This window comes from Trichogramma pretiosum, unplaced genomic scaffold (assembly GCF_000599845.2).
Source record: "Trichogramma pretiosum strain Unisexual culture from Peru unplaced genomic scaffold, Tpre_2.0 scaffold94, whole genome shotgun sequence".
NCBI classification, from domain to species: Eukaryota; Metazoa; Arthropoda; class Insecta; order Hymenoptera; family Trichogrammatidae; genus Trichogramma; species Trichogramma pretiosum.
This window is the reverse complement of record NW_019641682.1, coordinates 247751-268048: the sequence shown is the minus strand read 5'-3', so window position 1 is coordinate 268048 and position 20298 is coordinate 247751. Positions and strand designations below refer to the sequence as shown.

The window sequence follows — 20298 nt, the reverse complement described above, 5'->3', positions numbered from 1 at the left end:
GGCTCTCACCTCCCTTACACGTACGTATATATACACGCCGCGCAAATTTAGCCCTCCCCAACGCGAAAAGTGTGCGTGCGACTTTCATCTTCTTTTTTTTTTCTCTCTTATCGGTATAATAAAATAACAACTTGATGCGTCTGTATACGGGCGGCTTTATCGGCTGGGCGCTTCGGAGTATTAAAAATATACCTCGGATCGACGTTACCGCGCTATGACCAAAAAATGATAATTGATACGCCATTCGCGTTTATTCTCGAATCGCATCTTCCTACGATTCGAACTCACACATGCTGTGCAGTGTCAGCAGAGTAAAAACGAACATATCGTCATTATCGAGCTTTACGATATCCCCATATAATGAGTGATATTACCTTACTCGCGGTGCATGTCTACATCGAGCGAGTAAGAAAATCAGACCATAGAATTTTTATTTAACAGCTTATTAAGCAGCTCGGCCGCGGCGGTGGCTACCGATATATACTATACGTGTAATATACGCGCTCGAGGATATAGTTTTCCGCGCTCGACAATGCATGGCTTTTTTTTCTTACCCGGGTAATAGTCGAACGGATGTGAAGAATATTGACTTCGCAAGGATCTCGAAGGTAGTTAAAAAAAAAATGTGTAATAATATTATAAAAGCCCGGAGTATTATTCTTGACTACGCGACTGAAAAAGTGTGTTATATAGCTGTATTATACTACTACTACTTCTACCACTACGGCCGGCCGGTCGGCCGCGTTAATGATACACTGTCACTATCCATTATTATCATTATTATATGCGTGCGCCGTATATAATGTATATAGTTTTGAACTTGCCAATGACGGCCTGTGTACCACGTTAAGCAGGCCTCTCTTGCGAGTCGCAGTCAACGCAATTACAAATAATCATGATGTTTTTGTCCGTGTGTATGATGATTTAAAATTTATTATTATAATACAGCTCTTCGGAGCCGTTGGTTCCCATACGGCGCGAATTAATTAGTGCGCTGTGTGTATGGCTCTATCGTAAAAACGAAACCGCAGGATCGCTTACTCTCTTTGACGCCTTCGAGCTTCTAAATCATTTCTAAACGTTCGATTATATTTTCTAGCCAGCGATTTACCTGGAAATTTTCGATGGAATAACGTGAAATTTTTCTCAATAAAGTTGAGAAGTGTTAACCAGTGCCAGCAGCGACGGTGGCAAAGACATAAAAAAAATAGCGCCAGAGCGTGGCAGGTCTTGACTGACCCACTGCTGCTGCTGCTTCTCTGTGCGCGTGTTGGGGTAATTCAAGTGGCTCGCACGAAATTTTGTGGGACATGCATTTAGCGCCATAGGACACAATATCATACGCTTTTGTTTTGTAATGCCTAGATATGAGTGTCGACGCTCCAGAAATTTAGTTTCATTAAAACTGTGACTGAAATTGACTGAACCTTTACTAACCGTAATTGACTTACACAGTTGTTTGTACTTTTTCGCTCGCAGATTTACAATTAACGATACTCGCCATCTAGTGGTGGAGAATAATTTTAATTATGCGCTAAGAAACGCTCAGAGTACATATTATGGGAGAAAAGAAATGTGATAGAAATTCTTTTAAAGCCTAGCTTTGACTTTCAAAATTATTTTTACATTGTTAATCTCAGAATCTACTAAGCCGATCTTTACCAAATTTCACACACGTCTTCATTAATGTGTGATACATGACAATATACGAAAAAAACGAACATTTTATTAAAAAAACAAAATGGTGGAAGTTTGAAAATTTTTTTTCATAATAACCCTTTTTTAATTTCCTTATCACCTGATACTTATTACAATTTTTTTTCTGCAATTTCAAAAAGTTCAACCGGTATAGAAAAACTAACGAGATTTGAAACCATGCTTTCTTTTATGCAGTTATCTTTATTATGTCACTTGAAGGGTACTCGCCATCTAGAGGCTTGAAATGGTATTATCCTATTAAAGTGGTTGAAAACTGGACTAAATGTTTTGAAACAGTATTATTATGTTTGTATCCTAACTGTAACCAAATAATCACAAAAAATAAGCCAATCGATGGTAATGTATTTTGAAATTTTTCTTAAGTTCAAAACAATCATTGTTGTTGAGTTATTCTAATAGGGCTAGTTAACAAACAGAAAAATGAAAAAAATTAAATCAATACTATCGTGTTCTGTAAAAGATTCTTCATCGAGCATAATCGTTTAAAAATAAAAAGCACCAGTAACCGCGAAGAGAACAAAAAAAACCAAAAGAAATAAAGCCACGGAGATAATCCCAAATCAAAATACTGTTTTGCTAGGTACACACGCATATATAATCGCACAACGAACGGAGAGAGAGAAAAAAGAAAAGATTCGAAGGGAGATTTTTTTTTCCTATTTCAGCAATTGAAAAGCTCGCGCACGTGAGCACTGGAGTTACTACACACACGACTGATTACACCAAGATGTTTTCCATGTCGAAAGCAAAGTGGATTTTGTCTTCCATTTCCATACGTAAACTTGCCCGGTCGTGTGCTATTTTCACTTTGGTCAGAGGCGAGAAATTGATATTTGATACAGCCCTGCGCGCAGAGAGAGAGACCCCGCACAGTACGAGTCGAGTTTTTCTCCGCAGCTTTTTTTTGTACTTTGACGCGTCGTAGAAGAAAAACATGTATCTTCTTGCCTATAGCCCCGCGTGAGTATGAAAATGTGCCGCCGGTGTTACGAGCCGAAATATACAGTCCGATAGTCCCTTCTCGTACGCGCAGATTTGAAAATTCGCTGCGCAGTCTACTGTGCAGTCAGCTCGCTTAGTTCAGATAAACATACAGACACGGACGCCGCGAAAAACGTTTGAAATAAAAATCGGTCCAAAAAAAAAAGAGAAGCTGCAGCCGAAATGAAATCGAAAAGCGCATAAGCATTAGTGTATTAGAATCCAGACGCGGAGAGAGAGGAGTTCAGCGGAGCGATCGAGCACAATCGAGAGGAGAGTAATCCGGCCGTGCGTTGATCGGCTAAAAATTAATATAAAGGGGATTAAAGTAAGAATAAGAGCGAGAGCCCGAAATAAAAATGATGAGAGAGTTTTTGTGCAGCACACGAAAATTCCATATTCCATGCCTCTCTGACTCTTCACTGTCTGTGTGTGTATTATACATATGCGAGTTTGTGTGTGCCGCCAGTATGTGCGCCCGAAGGAATTAGCATTCGCGCAGCGGATACACGCTCTAACTACTATCGACGTTTTCGCCGCGCGGAGCAACTATAATCATCGGATTGTTCGGCGAGTAAGAGAGAGAGAAAGATAGATAGAGAGACTGGAGTTAAGTGTAATATTATTCAAGCAACAGACAACTTTTGTACATATCTCTCTCTCTCTCTCTCTCTCTCTCTCTCTGTTCGCTAACTCGCATCAGATGCTTTCGCACGGGCGTGTGTGTTGTGCTGTTCTGTCTGCATATAAGGCTTTCTTGCCGCGTACACGCAGCGGCGGCTTCTGATCGTTTTATACTTCCTTTGTCATGGCTTACACGCACGTGTGTATAGACGTGTGGTGCCTATCTCAAAGTAACTCGTTCGCAGTTTGAAACTTCGATCGAATGATTCCTCGATTTATAATTACACTCGAATACAGATGTAGAAAGGCAAAAATATCGTCGAAAAGAAACCACCACAGGCTCTCAAGACGGTGTCAAATCGTAATTGTCAAGGCATACAATCAAATCCGGCAAGTGTCGTATAAGCTCAAACCCAAGATCGTCGTGCCAACATAATACCGCACACGCGAATCCACACGTGAGCACAATAAAGCGCATTATGTATGCTCATATTCGTTTACGGTTGTTGTCGTATGTGTGTGTGTGCGTCTGCACACGAGGCACTTTACTATCGCAATAAGCGCCCTCGGAACGTCGTCGTCGTCATCGTAGCCTAGTATAGGTATCGTCGTCACATTCCAACTATACACACACAGTCACAAACACACGTTACGTTTACGTTACTTATACGCCTCGTGTTGTGTGTATATACGCATATAAGCGAAGGGGGTTGCATCGTAGGAGGCCTCGGAGAGAGAGAGAGAGATTAAGGGTGCGTATATATGAGCAGCCACGACGCGCCACCGTATACAGAGCGAGAGAGAAGCTGCTGTTACGATAGTTTTGGTCGTAGCCCATGAATTATAATGACGCGCTTATGACTATGGTATAGTTGTTCTGTGTAGTGTACGTATATGTGTGTGTGCAATGACGAGAAAACCTCTCTCTCGTGCGACACGCGTGCGAGAGTTTTCGCGTTATATTTCCTTTTCTTATCTAAACTGCGAATTGAATTCAAATCCCGACTGTTGATTCGCACCTGCGTCGACGTATTCGAGTTGCCTATAATGACCAATGAATGACCAATTTAAAATGTTTTCATAATTACCATTGATTGGTTTGTTTTTGCCGATGTTATTTCCTAGATATGTTACAAATATTAAGCACATTTTCAAGCAATCTGAATTTATTACAACGAACATTTTGAATCAGTTGTCAACCACTTTTAATACGACTGTACTACTTTAAGTCTCTACCGTTAGATGGCGAGCAGCATAATTTCAGCAAATCTGCAAGTGTCAAAGTCAAAATATTTGTATAAGTCAAAGCGCGGATTTCAAATATTTCGAAGTAACTCCTGTATTCTTTTTTTACTGTTTGGGTGCAGCAGACAGTATTCGAGTTCTCGAAGAAAAAAAAAGGTTCATCGCTCGAAGAGCATTAGGAAGTTGGCCATTGTTGTCATACATCCTATGCATTTTTTGAAAAAATTTTTCACTTTTTTTTGAAAATTGTTGTCTTTGACTTTGGTCGTCAAAACACTTCGACCGACGCGCAGCACAAATGAGATGAGCAACATCTACTCTGATCTGTGTTTTCAGAGAGATTATGGATGTATTTTCTTGTAGGATCCACAAGCAGACATCATTATAATCACTTCAACTGATAGAATTAAATGCAGTACAAATGCCATTTTGCAAAGCTTTACCCGTGTCAGTAATTATTTCTACTGGTGGTACAGTTCCACTCTTCAACCACTCATGCAGCCAAAAGGTATATATACCAGTGTCGTTGACTTCACTTAACATTTGAGCCTGGCGAAAATGTGGTGATCTCTGTCCCCTTTTCTTATAATTCTCTGAACAACAGACCCAGTTGCATCACATGATACTGAGGCTTCTATACATCCTTGGATGTTGTTGCATAACCCTATTTGCTGTGGAGACCAATACATAAAAAAATATAATGCATCTGTTTTTAAGTACACAATGTAAATCGGCTGCTGCATCGCCGAGCCGAGCAGTCGGTCAGTGAAATTACGAAAAATCACTAGGCACCATAGATTATGAGCATGCGCAGACGCCAAAAGTCATGTGCTCAAGGGGCTGAGATGATCTGTTGATTAACAATTCATTTTTTCTGATGAAAAATTAATTTTTACAAAAGTCCAAAATATTTGCAAATTATAATAATAAATTTGGCAATTTTCCATGCTGTTCGTGTTTCTTTTAAACGATCGTTTCGGGCGTAATCAACAATTATATGTTATTGTAACTTTGATCGTTTATACACAAAAACAATTGGGTATTGCATTATTAATATTTATATTTTTAAAAAATGCTATCAAAACTCTATCAACTATTAAAATTATTCCTGATGTTCGCTCGAAGGATAATACGTTCGCGATGCAGGTCGCGCGCACACGCATACATACCGTTGAGAAATAATATACTTTTGTTCGCGCAAACCAAAAATCAGTACGCACATATGATTCTCTACGTATCGAATTCTCGGCTCGATCGCGATACATCGATTTATCGGTGGGTTTTATTTCCTGCGTTGCGCCGGTGATTCTTCCGGAGGGAAATGTATAAGGCACATAAGAAATGATTTTTGCGCGATGTACGAAAAAAAAAACATTTCGAAGAAGAACCGCATCGCGCAGTGAGATACAGAGAATGTATGTATATAGGTTTTAATTCCGAGGGGCGAGGGTCCTGGCAAGTATTATAAAGCAGTAGTAGTAGTATTCAGCCGCGTGCTCGCGCTGCGCGCAGCGTGAGTTGAGCGTGTAATGATTCAGCTGTTATTATGCCTTGACTTTGCTGCTGCTGCATTCGCGGATACTACTACCACTACTACAAGGATATGCCCGCTGCATGTGTGAGAGAGTATGTACTAAAACCCGAGCAGCTACAGCTTTACATGCCCGGTTTACATTCAAGGCGAAGTCTCTCTCGTTCGCGTTTTGCTCGCGCCGCGCGAGAAGCGCAAAAAGTCCTCCTCATCCCGGAGTAAGCACACGGGAAAGAGAGAGATATGTACCAGCAACCAAGGTATTACTCGGTTGTGTGTGTGTGTGTGTGTGCTGCACGAGGCACGAGTAAGAGTAGGAGAGAAAGAAAAAAATAAACGCGTGTAGTAGTGGTGTATAACCCGCGCGCACTCGGCTCCTCGAGGCTACCGGATAACTCCTCGGCTCTGACACGTGCAGCATCGGCCCTGGATCGATCTTCCAGCAGCAGCTCCATTCTTCCGTGCGTTGCACGAGCCTCTTTTCCAGCTTTTACCTCGTCTTTATAATATAATGAGTATTTTGCTACTATTACGTGCGCGCCTATGTGTATAGGTATAGGTACGGCGTGTATATTATACCATCCGTACACCTCTCATATGGCACACACGATAAAATAATGTGAGTAATGAAATAACGTTTTTAAAGATAGAAATGAATTTCCTTAAATTATTGTATATTATAATGAGAATTTAAGCTCGAGATTCGTGTTTTTGACGTTTCGGTCGTTTTATAGGCAGCTTTCTCACATAGCGCGAAGATAAGTTTTCAACCGCGACTTCGATCACTCGAATATATAACATCATCATATTGTCTATATTGTAAATATGAAAGCGTACACGGACTTTAAATCGAGTGCGGGCTTCAATTTTAACGCGAGTGCGAGTCGTGCGCCGTAGCGCGGCAGTCGATGGCAGTAGCTCGTTCACTCACCGCATTCGTGTCAATGCGTACTATATACGCGAAAGTGGGTGCGTGTATGTGTGAGTACAGACATACATACATACATACGTATGGAGCGCGCAATTCCACCTATATAGAATGAGCGAAAGGAGTGGTTTGCTGCCTGCCTGGCGGCCAATGGCGAGCGCTTTGCGTTAATTCTAGGTTTCCCCGCTCGCGGCCTCTCTCTCTCTCTCTCTCTCACTCACTCGAGCCGCAGCGAGAGTCGGAGTCCTCCTATGCGCCATCTTTGCATCGCCTCTGTATATATACGTATGTATACACGAACGTTGTGTGTGTGCAGGCAGAGGGAAAGAGAGACAGAGACAGAGAGTGCCGCCGCCGTCGCGCGGAGAGAGAGAGAGAGAGAGAGAAAAAGAGACCCTCTCCGCTTCTGCTCCCTCCTGCATCTGCTACTCCGTGTGTACTGTATACTGTACTGCACCGCTGTATACGTATTCGGATATATTTTATCCGCTACGCTGCACCGTAACAAATATATACATCGTGTCTCTGCAGCTCGCAGTCCTTTTTGTTGCTGTTACTGCTTCGCTTCATTTTTTGTGCCGTATATACATCGTCGAGCTGCTTAAAATATTAACATTTTTCGATAGATTTAATTAAAGATGATGAATAATCTCGCAATCTATTTTACCGACCACGCAGAAAAATTCGTCGATCGATTTACCCGCATTTAAATTCAAGCTCTTTTTTATTTATTTGTCTCGCATCCAGCTTATCGAAAATTGCGTTTTGGACGGAAACTAATTTACAATCCCAAAATTACGCGCGTGCGCCCGATTTAATTTACCCCGAAAATTGCACGAGGCCAATGCGCCCATTCAGAGAAATCGGCCGATGTGCATCCACGATGCGCGCACAATCAAACAGTCAAAAAATATGAGATAAAAGAAAGGCCCCCGAGAAAGAATAAAACAAAAAAAAATAACTCAAGAGATTATGTATCGCCCCGGGGATACGAAAAACTCCTCGAGAGTAAATATTCGGCACATTTCCGAACGCGTGAGCCGAAGCAGCGCACGGCACACAAGCTCAGGGGATAAACGGTGCGGTGCGGATGATAGCACGAGAGAGCGAGAGAGAGAGAAGCTTTAAGCGTACGCTAATCGCTCTCGTTTTTTTTTCTTGCTTCTCCCTTATTTATTTATTTTTTTTTTTTATTTCTTTCGGCGCTCGGATTGTTTCTCTGGGCACACTCGAGGAGGAAGAGAGAGACGATCGTGCCTGACTGCAACGCGTCTCTCTGTCGATATTTATGCAGTTTTATGTGTAAGAATTCGCCGAAGATTGTCCGAGCTCTTATGTGCGACTGTCTACACGAAGCACGAGAATCAATCACAGTTTATGTGCACAGCGCATGCGATTCGAGACTCGGTTTCCACACGATGACTAATTGGTTGATTAAATCGAAATTACCGTTGTGGCTTTTTTCGTTCCCCTTAGGGGTCGTCTTGGATGTCAGGATTTTTTCTGTTATATTTGTGTATGGTTCAATTTTTGAAAACATTTTTGGAAAGGCTTTCTATCGAGCAGACTCGAATTGATGGAAGTTTGAAAGAAAATTTAAATTTCTAAATAAGCCCGAATCATTGATGGACACGGATGTCGACAGATTTTTGTTTTAGTTTTTTGTCGACACTCAAAAATCAAGAGCTGCTGACTATGATTGAATAGATATAGCCAGCTTTGATATTTAAGGTCAAAATTGGTTTTAACTGTATCCGGGTAAAATTCGAAAAAATTCTAATGACCTGGGAAGTAGGAAATGTCGAATCGAAATGTTGAAAAATGTCCATTAAATCATCACATATTTAAGATAATTTTGATGCAAATTTTTTCAAGATTTTATGAATCTTGAAATATTTATAAAATTTAACAATAGTATTTACAGTTATTGTACTCAAGGAATGAATAAAAGCCTATAAAAATGTCAAAGTACTACTGCTTTCTGTTTATTTTTATTTACATTTTGATGTTAGCCGATAGCAGGCAGGCTTAGTTAATGCGTCAAACGCAAGATGGCAAGAGACAGTCAAATTGTAAACACACGATCAAATGTAATGTCTTATACACTTTAGAACGAGCTAAAATAATGAATTATTATAACAATTTTTTGACCTAATCGAATTTGTTCTGTGATTGTCTTCGTGTGTCGACTGAAATACCCAGTCCGTTAAATTTTACTTTTACTAAAACATTTGATCAAGTACTTGTAGAAATATTTACCAGATTTTGCAAGAAATTCCGTCTGAAATCAATAATTTTTATATACTATCCAACTAAATCAAAAACACATTCGATAAATGCCAACTCACGATTAAGCATTAATAAAACAAAATCGTCGGAGCGAGAGAGGAGGGAGAAGATAACATTCCTTCGCGGCGGATGAAAGTTGGCAAGCAAGCAGCTACTTGTATTTCCTCGCGCGGCTCGGCTCGCAGCAACAGCAGCAGAGAAGCCGAACTCGTATCATCATCGTGAAAGAAAAACACGCATTAAATCGCCGTCAGATATGTATAAGCATAACACACCGCGCAGCACAACGTGTATATATGTATCTCGTTATGCACGAAGGTGTACAAGCTCATCTTGTACAATAGTGAAACGGTTGCGGCGGCTGCTGTCTGTTCTCAGCTCTGCAGCAACAGCTACAGCAGCGAGAAAAGCGTCTCACTGCACCGCAGCGCTGCGGATGCACAATGATCGCCTTGGGGGACACCTACGCTACCGCGTCCATAACAGCTTGTCATGAGTATACGTGTATATACACACGCACATATGTATACACGTGCATTTACATGTATACGGTAGTGCATGACTAATCTTCAATACTATATTGTATATAAAATATGTGCATTTCTTCGTCGAGGCACGCAAATTTCTTTTTCGTCGTTGTACGGTCAGCCCGTAAACTACCGAGAGCTACTGCGCTGCGCTCACGGCAGCAGCAACTTTGGAAAATAATAATGTATTGGAAAAAGGAGAAAAGAGAGAATCAGCTGAGAAAATCGCGAAAGATAAATAATGTGGAAATGTTTCAGCGCGTATATGCGATCGATTATATGATTGTTATTAAAATATGCCCAATCATAGCTCACTCGTATATGTACGAGGATGCGCATAGCTGGTAATTATAACATTTTCAATGTCAATTTCCACTGCGAGTTTAAGGAGCTACATGAAAAAAAAGTACGTAAACTCGGAGAATTTATCTCGTATTACAATATATAGTACTTTGCGTGTTTGTACGCGCTCTTATATACACGCAAAAAACAATTAAAACAAAGCCGAGCGAAGATATTGCATGCATCCAGCAGCAGCACATCCATATGTATAAATCCGAAGGTGCGCAACACACACACACACACACACACACAACCGCCAAAGAAGCAGCGAGTCGCTGAAGGCAGTCAATCGAATCGATGGTGTATAGGTAATCCGACGTTATACTCATCATCATCATCATCATCATGATCGTCAGGCGTGCGCGCTGCACAAAATGAAAAAAAACGCGAAAAAAAAAGAAGAAGCAAAATGAGAAAATGCAGTGGCCGGTTAATACGTGCCGCCGCCACCGCCGCGCGTATATGTGTACTCGAGCTTTCCGATAAAAGCGAGATACTACTAGTGTATCGGCGAGAGTAATTTTACTCTCTTATATGCACGCCGAACGTTCGCTGCAACTCTTGCCTATACGTGCATGGAATATGTATTGCTGCCGCTGCCGTGTAGTATTTAAGTGCGAGAAGGCACACACACGCTATAATACACATTGTGAATCAGAAAAGTGCCGCTGTAGCTTCTGATGTCTACGCTCGATCTAGCATCGAAGGCGATCAGCGTTAATACTTCTGATTGATTTGCTCTCCTCGGTGTATACGTGTGTGGGTAGTAGCATGAATATGATTTTTGCTCACGGCACAAGCCTTACGTGTACATATACACGCAATACACGATGCTGAGATTTGTTCTCTTTTATTGTATGTGCATATACCTGCGGTAGTCAGCTTCGACAGGTTATCGTAAGAAAAAAAGAGGTAATTCTCATTCGCCGACTTAAATTTCTTGTACATCTTCGAAGCGCTTCCACGAGGTATTACGTATAGATACAAAACGTAATGCCGCGCGCAACAAGTCGATTGCCATCGAACGATTATTATATTCTTCTTTTATGAAAAAAAATAATAATACGAGTGCGGAAATTAACGGATAAAAAACAATCACGGCCGCGTGTGCGGTTGACGTTTTATGATTCGCGCGACGCGACGTAAAATGCTGTCGTTTGATTTATAATGACTTGCGTTACGAGAGTCGGAGGAACGAGTTGAGACTCAACGACGAGTGGAATATAATTTTTTTAACAATAAAATTGCCGGATATGGTGAATTGTGTTGTATACGCAATGATTCACTGGGACAAAATTATTTGGCTGGTTTTGCGAATTTTCAGTAGTAAAACAAAAGAAAAATTATACATTTTTTGAATAAATCGTACACTTGAATGGGTATCTCAAATGGGTAGAAATTTGCAGGCGCGAATACATTAAAATCACATTATTGTTATACTATTGGTTATTAGTTGAATTAGTAAGAATAATATGGATGTTTCATTTAATTTGACTTATTCTTATGTAATTATTTTAACTTTGCCACTTGCAGAATTACAGACAAAAGTATACTTGCCACTTAGCGGCAGAATTTCAAAGTGGAATTATCGTATTTAAAGTTGCCTAAATGTTTTGAAACAGTACGAAATGATAATTTTCAGTACGTATATCAATAGTTGTAACGTATATGTCGTAAACTAGCCAATTATTGGTAACGTATTTTAAAACATTTCAAACGATTCTTTTTCGGTCATTAGGCCGTAATTAATGTCGAGCAATTTTACCTAGCAACTCAAGTAATACGAGTTGCAAATCACGATCGATCGATCAATCAATCGTCACTCGTTCGACCCATTAAAATCTTATTTAGGCCCAACGTCCAATGTCATTGATCGTCAGGAATATAAATGACCGGTGTCGCATCCAATATATAATTGCCCTTCGCTAATACAATACACGACTGCAGCGATATACATAATAATAATAATAATAATAATAATAATAATAATAATAAAACGTAAACTACTCACGGAAGCGACGAGAGCCGATCGGTATTATTGCGAGTATCGATCGATCGATCAAACCCTGCGAGCTCTGCGCTGCGATTGTCGAAATACACAACGCAACGTTATATTATTATATATGCATTGCACCGCAAATTCGTCGTGGCGTACACGTCGTTGGTGAATATAATACGGTAGCAGCCCGCGTGCATAGCGACGAGTCAATACAAGCGGGAGCCCGTCGCGATCTCGTCGAGCTGTTGCTGCTGCTCTCACCTCAGGGGGTCGTCTCCGTATTAACATTCTCGTACCACCTACCGCGGAACCTCGTGCGTTGCGCACCATACATCGAGTCCTCAGCGGTCGTCGTTGTAAAGGTGTCGAAATGTTACCCGACCACATATAATCGTTCCTCGTTTATATATTTAACCAATACGGGTCTTTGACCGTAGCTATATGTAATACTTTCATTTTCTGAAATTAATCGCTCGTTTCTTTGTCTTTGATTGCAGTTATCTATCAGAAGCGCTTCAAGAGGGAGCGACGGTCCAGGAAGCAGACGCAGGACCAGCTCGAGCTCGAGACGAAGCGTCGCTTGCAGCTGGAGGAGGCGCTGAAAGCCACCGGCGCTACGCCGGAACAGATCAGGGCAATCACAGGTACGTATAACAACACAGGAGAGGAAAGCTTTCCGCCGCCGCCGTCGAGCGAGTGAGAGAGAGAGATGATGACAGGCATAACTCGTCGCGAGTATTATAAGAGAGAATGCGCCGCAACGACGACGCATCAATGTCACATTAGGGCTCCCGTTGTATGTAGCAGAGAAATCTATCAGAAGTTTCTTAGAGAGAGAGAGAGTGTGGAAGAGTCAAGTCAACGTAAACACACATGCCTTGCGTTTATTTCGTCGTCGTCGTAGGCAAAAGAGCGATCAAAACTCAACGTCTGCTTCAACCCTTTTCGTGCACACACACGCACGCACAGCCACATAATCAGAATAATAACGATACGTATAAAGTATGTACAATGTTGATATATATACAACATCCTTGCACCTAATTGCCGCGAGTTTAGCTCTCTCTCTATCTTTCTTCGAACGAAAACGCTGTAATATGTATACATACTGCGCGATCTTACAACATTACTCGAGCCGAGTATATTATATATACTCGTTCTCGTTGCTCCCTTTCCTCCTCCTCCTCCTCCTCCCGCCCCCTCCTTTCCCTGTCACTAGCAAAACTCAAACGTGAAACCCTTTGAGTGAAATCTCTTATTCCGATATGGCATTTTCGTCTTGCTCGCGCTCACTACCTTATTTGCGAGTCCTTTTTCTCTCTCTCTTTCACTGATTAACCCTGTCAGCCCCAGTCACGATATTAACTTTAAATCAAACACGAGCTGCGCGCCGGCAAAACCGAACTGAAAAGAGAGAGTAAGACTGCCAAATGTACATTCGCTGCTGTGTGTGAGTTTCTTTCTCGTCAAAAACGCCTTAAACCTATCTACTTATTAACTTTGTTCCCTTCGCCTTCTTCTTCTTCGTTCGTCGGGTTCGTCGGGTTTTCCACGTGAAAAAGATTTTGCGCGTTGACGAGCAGCGGCAGCAGTTACTTTCGGGAGAGAGCTTTTATACATTTATTATTTTGCAATAATCGTCGGCTGTGTACTTCTTACCCTTCTCCCCCTTCTGAGGCTGTACCTTTAAAATCTTTATTCGTTCTAGGCTCTCCTCGGTTAAACTTATCATTGCAATTAATTCAACGAGCGGTTTTAAGGTCGTTAATTACAATCTCGAAAAGTGTCGATATTAGCTCAGTGCCCCTGTACCGATCCAAACCACTGCCGCTTTGTTGATCTTGTTTTGTTTTATTAGGAAAAAAGTTCATCGAGCAGTACAACATAATGCATAATAAATTTTGTTATACTTTTATATAACGTCCTATTTGTTGAAAAATCGATACGATCTTTTAGCAAGTTTCGATTTACTTACTGTACTCGCGGAGACATAATGAAATTTGAATACTTAAAAAAAAATAATTATCTACAATCGAGCATTTTCCAGTAGAATGGATACAACTATTTTCTGTGTAGCCTACGATAAATGCCCGTTGATATTACGTTCATAAATCAAGAAAAAAGTCATTGTACTCTCTCTCTCTCTCTTTCTCCTCGAGCGGCCAACTGTATAATTACATTGCGCTTGCTCGATTTGCATCTTAACGGCTCTGCGACTCGTAATATTTATAGCGCAGCCATAGGCGCGAAGTCGTAAGCTCAGATCTACAATAGCTTTCACCAGCAGCAGTAGCAGCGGATTTCACAAAGTTCGGCGTACGATTTTGTATTTTGCAGAAAGCGTCAGTCTGGAGACGCTGCAGCGCCGCAGATCCCGCAGCGTGGATCCAGCGGACGCCTCGCCGGCGCACTCGTCGCACTCGGGTCCGCATCCGGGCCCGGCCTCGGGACGCTCGTCGAACGCCTCGTCGTCGACGCAGCAGCAACAACAACAGCAGCAACAGCAACGCGATCAGCAACGCGAACAGCGCGATCAGCGCGAGCAGCAGCGGGAACAGAACAAACGCGACAAGGAGCGAGGCGACCGGAGCGAGCAGCAGTACCGAGACTCGTCGCAATCGAGTCGATCCTCGACGCAGCAGCAGCAGCAGGGACAGGGACAGCAGCAGAGTCAGTCGTCGACGACGCATTCGACGCAGCAGCAGAGTCAATCGCAAACGCAGCAGCAGCAGCAACAGCAACAGCAGCAGCAACCGGTGACCCCGGAGAAGCCCGGATGGGGATACAGTGGCCTCGACCTCATCGGTAGTCAAGCCTCGGCTTTCTGGCAAAACTATCAGGGTGAGTAAGTTGCACATTTATTTGATTTTGTATTCATTTTTGATAATAATAATTACAAATTATTGTCACATTACAATATACACGATATAAAATCAAATTTACTCTCAAAGATTGATTTCTTATTTATTAATTAGGAAAAGTGTATTGTTTATATCCGTAATCAGACACAGATATTCGATATAATATCGGCTTTTCCAATGCGTAAAAAAATTTAAATCTATGGGACCTCCGTAAGGTTAATTAAATTGTCAGCGAAATTCATTTGTTTAAAAAAACGTTAATCAAATTTAACGAGCTTTCATTGAAAATTAATCTTTCCCGCTCACCAGCAGCGGAGTCAATTTTTCTCTCTGCTCTGATGCTATGACGAGTGCCCTGGTAAAAATCCTCAATATCAATATTAGTCTAACTAATAAAAACGTGTCTACTTAAAATGTTTTAAATTATTTTTGCGGGGGTTATATTACAATTATCCACAAATATCAAGTGTATTTCAAATGACTTGAAAATGACAATTTAATTGTTTCGAAAAATTTGGACTAGTTTTCGATCAATTCAGTAGTGCTACTATCCACCACTAGATGGCGAATACCGGTACAGTCGGTGAATCCGCAAGTGGCAAAGTTAAAGTAAATGTATAAGCAGCAGCAGCGTCAGAGTTCTCCAATTAATTCTCGATATTGGTGTTGCAGTCTAAGACGTAACTTTTTCCAATGAAAAAGAAATTAATAAAACTGCGAGAAGCAGCTAGCGTGCGGTTACGCACGAATTACAATTTAATATATCTCACGCATCTTCTATGCATAACTTCGATGACACACACGACAGTTAAAGAGTAACATCATTTCGGACACGCGCAGCCAGCGTGAACAATGCTGAATTGAACGGCCTAAAACCATCACCTACTTCTGAGGTCTCTGTTAATTAAACGTTTGTAAAACTACAATTCGCACGACAAAAAAATGTACATTCGCTGTCGCGAGATAAATGAATATCGGGAAAAACCTATAAAACTGCAGTGACGGCGGCTCCACCGATTTCGGGAAGAGTGTGGCCCTGGGGTTTTGTAAGGTACACGCGCACGCAAGATATGTGTGAATTATTGACACATATCGAGCCGACTACATACCGACTGCACCGCTAGGGCGGGGGCAAATTTAGGCGTATATAAGCTACGGTAAGAGAGGATCAGCTCTCCTTCACATCTACGAAATCGCACACTATACGTGTCGAGTCTTGTAATCACTCAACTCAATCAAAGTTTATAAAATATCGTTTATATTGTAAATGCATTGTATGCATATAATTCGAGTAGCTTCATAAGAGTAACTGTGTAAATCAATTGTACTGTGTTTGTGTGTGCAACACCACCATCATCGGCGATTCCAATAAAAACTGTAAGTTTATTATCATACTTCTTTGACATTATACTTCCTTTTACCCTACCCCTATGCAACAAGCGACAACAAATGAATAATTCGGAGTATATAACATTGGTTCCACACCTTTCTACGACAATTACACCGAACGATTTTCAATGTCGCGCGGAGCATCGAGAAACTCTCCAGTTGGCCAAAAAGTTGTCGTAAACCGTTTAGAATTTCCGCCAGGGTACCATAGGTGTTATAAAAAAAAAAAAAAAAAAAAAAAAAAAAAAAAAAAAAAAAAAAAAAAAAAAAAAAAAAAAAAAAAAAAAAAAAAAAAAAAAAAAAAAAAAAAAAAAAAAAAAAAAAAAAAAAAAAAAAAAAAAAAAAAAAAAAAAAAAAAAAAAAAAAAAAAAAAAAAAAAAAAAAAAAAAAAAAAAAAAAAAAAAAAAAAAAAAAAAAAAAAAAAAAAAAAAAAAAAAAAAAAAAAAAAAAAAAAAAAAAAAAAAAAAAAAAAAAAAAAAAAAAAAAAAAAAAAAAAACACCACCAAGCCTCCCGTGCAGAACGAAATATCGCTCGGTCCTCTTATAATTACGATCATTTTTCGTTTCGCGGAAGATTCCGTTGATAGGTACGTATGCCGTAGCGATTATTTAATCAAGTGCCTTTTTGGTCGTCGTAATTTAAGTAGGATCGCGAGGCCGAAAATTGCGAGATGCTGCTGGCGTAGAAAAGTCGCGCAGAGACGATTTATGACGATAAAAGCTCAAGCGCGCGCGCGGCTTTAACATCGTCGCAGGGCATTTTTCCCTTTCCCCCGAAAGTCAGAAAGCGATCATCGCATCGTCATTGCTCGGTTCAGTTATATACATACGTATCCTCGCTTATATATACGTATCGCTGCTGCTGCTGCTACGCTCATGAATTTTAAAAGATCGTCAGAAAAGCTACTGCTGCTTCTGGCCGCGCGCATTGCTTGAATAATGAATCGGCAACTAATTCAGAATATCGCGCGCTCGGCTCGTCGTCGGCGCTTTGGCTTTGGCTAAAAACACCCGAGCAACAAATATAATTTATTCGCCACAGAGCTGCAGCAGCAACGGCAAGCAAGTATGCGGTTATAATTTCTCTGCCTCTCGAACACTTATACATACTCGGGTGTATTATATCGGGTCCGCGCGCGACGGCCCTCCCGCGCTACAGGCATTAAAATAAAAAAAAAGGAGGAGGAAGGAAAAAAAGTGAACAAAACGAGCAGCAGCAGCGACCGAGAACCACTTCATTTTTTCTCCTGCGCCCTTTATCGTTGTTTTTTGTTATTTATTTTTTTTTATTTTCGTTTGCACGCGAGTCGTGGAGGCGCATGCAGAATAAGCGGCAGTGGTGTACAAAACACGAGCACCAAAAAGCTGCAAAACAGAAGCTAATAGTGTCTGTATATATTACACACGTGTATACACACACCGGGGCAAAAACTGGAGAGAATATGCTACCTTACACACACACACTGTATATCGTACCATGTACAGCGAACGACTTGTTTTCGTTATAAACGCGAAACTTACATGCGTGCACAGCAGCAGCAGCAGTAACAGCAGACAGCAAGAGAGAGAGAGAATGCATACTCTCGAGAAGAGGAGAGCTTTTTCTCCATGCATCTGGGCCATCAACCGAATCCATTTGCAATAAATAAGGAAGATTTAGAAAGGAGAAGTAGAGGAGAGAGAGAGAGCTTGTGTGCGTATGCGCTTGTCTTGGGGGATACTTAAATCAGAAAGAGCTGCGCAAAGCAAGTTAGTCTCGTCGTCGTCGTCGATGTCATATTATGTGCGCTCCTACCGCCGCTACTGTACAACACGGTTTTGATGTCTTCGCAAGTCATGCATTTTACAGAATAATAATACGCGGGGCAGAGGTTCCCAATCGCTCGATCGCTGCTGCTCTCTCTTTTGCGCGTCTGCTGTTGCTGCATACATAGCTCGTCGTACATATACATACCTCAATCTTTTTGCATCTTTTTTATCTTTTCATACGCATTCAGTACGCCGTAACTGTACGCGCAGTGAACATGTCCTGCCTTGCGCGCGTATAGATTCACGTCAATTTGGTGGTATATAATCTATTGTACGCCTCACGGCGAGTTAAAATGTCAAATTTCGTAAAATATTCACTATTCATTAAAAATCGATCTTCGAGGTTCCAATAATTCTTCCTCCTCACCGTCTCCCTCCTCCTCTTCTTCGGCATTTATTATTTTTGCATTGGTGAATCATGAAATGGTAAAATCGTAAAACACGCGCCTCTCTCCTCGCGTCAAGTCATAATTCATTGTGTTAGCTGCAAAGCCCGAAGAAGGTATAGTAAGCGCCGCCGCTCGATTTTCCAAGATCCGGCTGCGTACACGCAGTGCAGAGCAGCAGCAGCAGCAGCAGCAGCAGCAGCAGAGAACCCCTGGCTTTTATATGCGCTAGCGCGCGTACACGCGGATAGTAATAGAGAACTTCATGCATATCTTGGCAGGCTGTGCTACTCGCGCGAGCTCGAGTCATGTTTGTGCGGAGTGAGAGTACTATACGGCGTAGTGTATAGTTGGTATAACATTCGTAATTTCCCCGGCGACCACCTCGGCGCACGGTGGCGTTACCTGTCGGCCTTGCTCGGAATCAGTAGTACGTAGTAGTAGTTGTAGTCCCTCCCCTACCGTACCTCCGCGCGTATTTCGCGAATGTCTTTTAACCCGCACACTGCAGCAGCAGCACAGAGCTTCCTATTAAATATATGGCGCGCGTGAGTGCGCGCGCGTGTGTGTACCATATATATTGCGCTCCTTCTTCCTTTGCGAGCAGCTCCTTATGTTCCTCCTAACGCCTTTATACCTCCTTTCTTCACCACTTAGACTTCGTCCTCTCTTTCCCTCTCTTCCCTCGTCGTCGTCGTCGTACTCGTAGACGTCTCGCTCGTTGTTGCCTTATAATACTTTCGTGTGCTTGTACTTATGATTATTATTATGACGTTTCTGGCAAATTAACAAAATTTCATACATCCTGAATGATGTAAAAAATAGTTCACATATTCGTGCTTGATTTTTCTTCAACAAAAGGCAATTCGAAAGATGCAACAGTCTTTTTTTTTTCTTACGCAGCTGCCAATTGATTTTAAAAATGAGTTATACTTCTGTAGGAAATGTAAAAATTTATGCTCCGAAATTCGTTTTGTATTATAACAAGACTTATCGCGATCACACGCATCATATTTGATTACGAGCTTTCCAATTCCGTCAACAGATGGAGCATGATGAACTCGCAAGTGGTTACAAATACATATTTTACTATAAAACACAGTGTCAAGAGTAATAAAAACGCCTGTGAAATGATTTGCAAAGGATCTAATATAAATACAAAAGTTTTGGATATATCACGAAACGATTTTCAAAGCTAAAATGATATTTAAATGTAGAAATCATACATACGTGCTACGAGCATGACTTTCCATGTACAACTCCCCTCGCTCTCTCATTGCCGGTGCTACTATAACCTTGCATCTTGATTGTGCACAACTTAATTTTGATTCTGCAAATACGAATATAAGTTTCATCTCTTTTTTATACCTACAATTTCACGCTTGGATCGTCGCGCACGCAAGAGTAAATTCTCTATGTACTTCTTGTGCGCGAAAGAAAAAAAAGGAAGAACAGACGTATTAAAAACTCGAGATCCTTTTATTTTTCTCTTGACATTTGATCAATTACAGGCCGAGAGCGCAGAGAGAGAGAGAGAGAGAGAGAGAGAGAGAGAGGAGTATATTCAAATTGCTTTTTTGTCTTGTTGCTCGGGGAAAAGCTTTTCTTCGCGATTTTCGACACGCACACGCACACAGATATACACAGAGCGAGCGAAAGATGTAATCT

The 20298-nt window shown here is 41.2% G+C and overlaps 1 protein-coding gene across 3 annotated transcripts in view; it reads left to right on the top strand.

The window, feature by feature from the left end:
- Positions 1–20298, top strand: part of LOC106654289 (dachshund homolog 2) — a 198547-nt gene that overhangs the window by 167911 nt on the left and 10338 nt on the right. For all 3 annotated transcript variants that reach the window (XM_023461057.1, XM_014374081.2, XM_023461058.1), the window contains 2 exons: positions 12683–12829; positions 14523–15026. In XM_023461057.1, coding sequence (XP_023316825.1) covers positions 12683–12829; positions 14523–15026 — 651 coding nt within the window. The remainder of the gene's footprint in view (positions 1–12682; positions 12830–14522; positions 15027–20298) is intronic.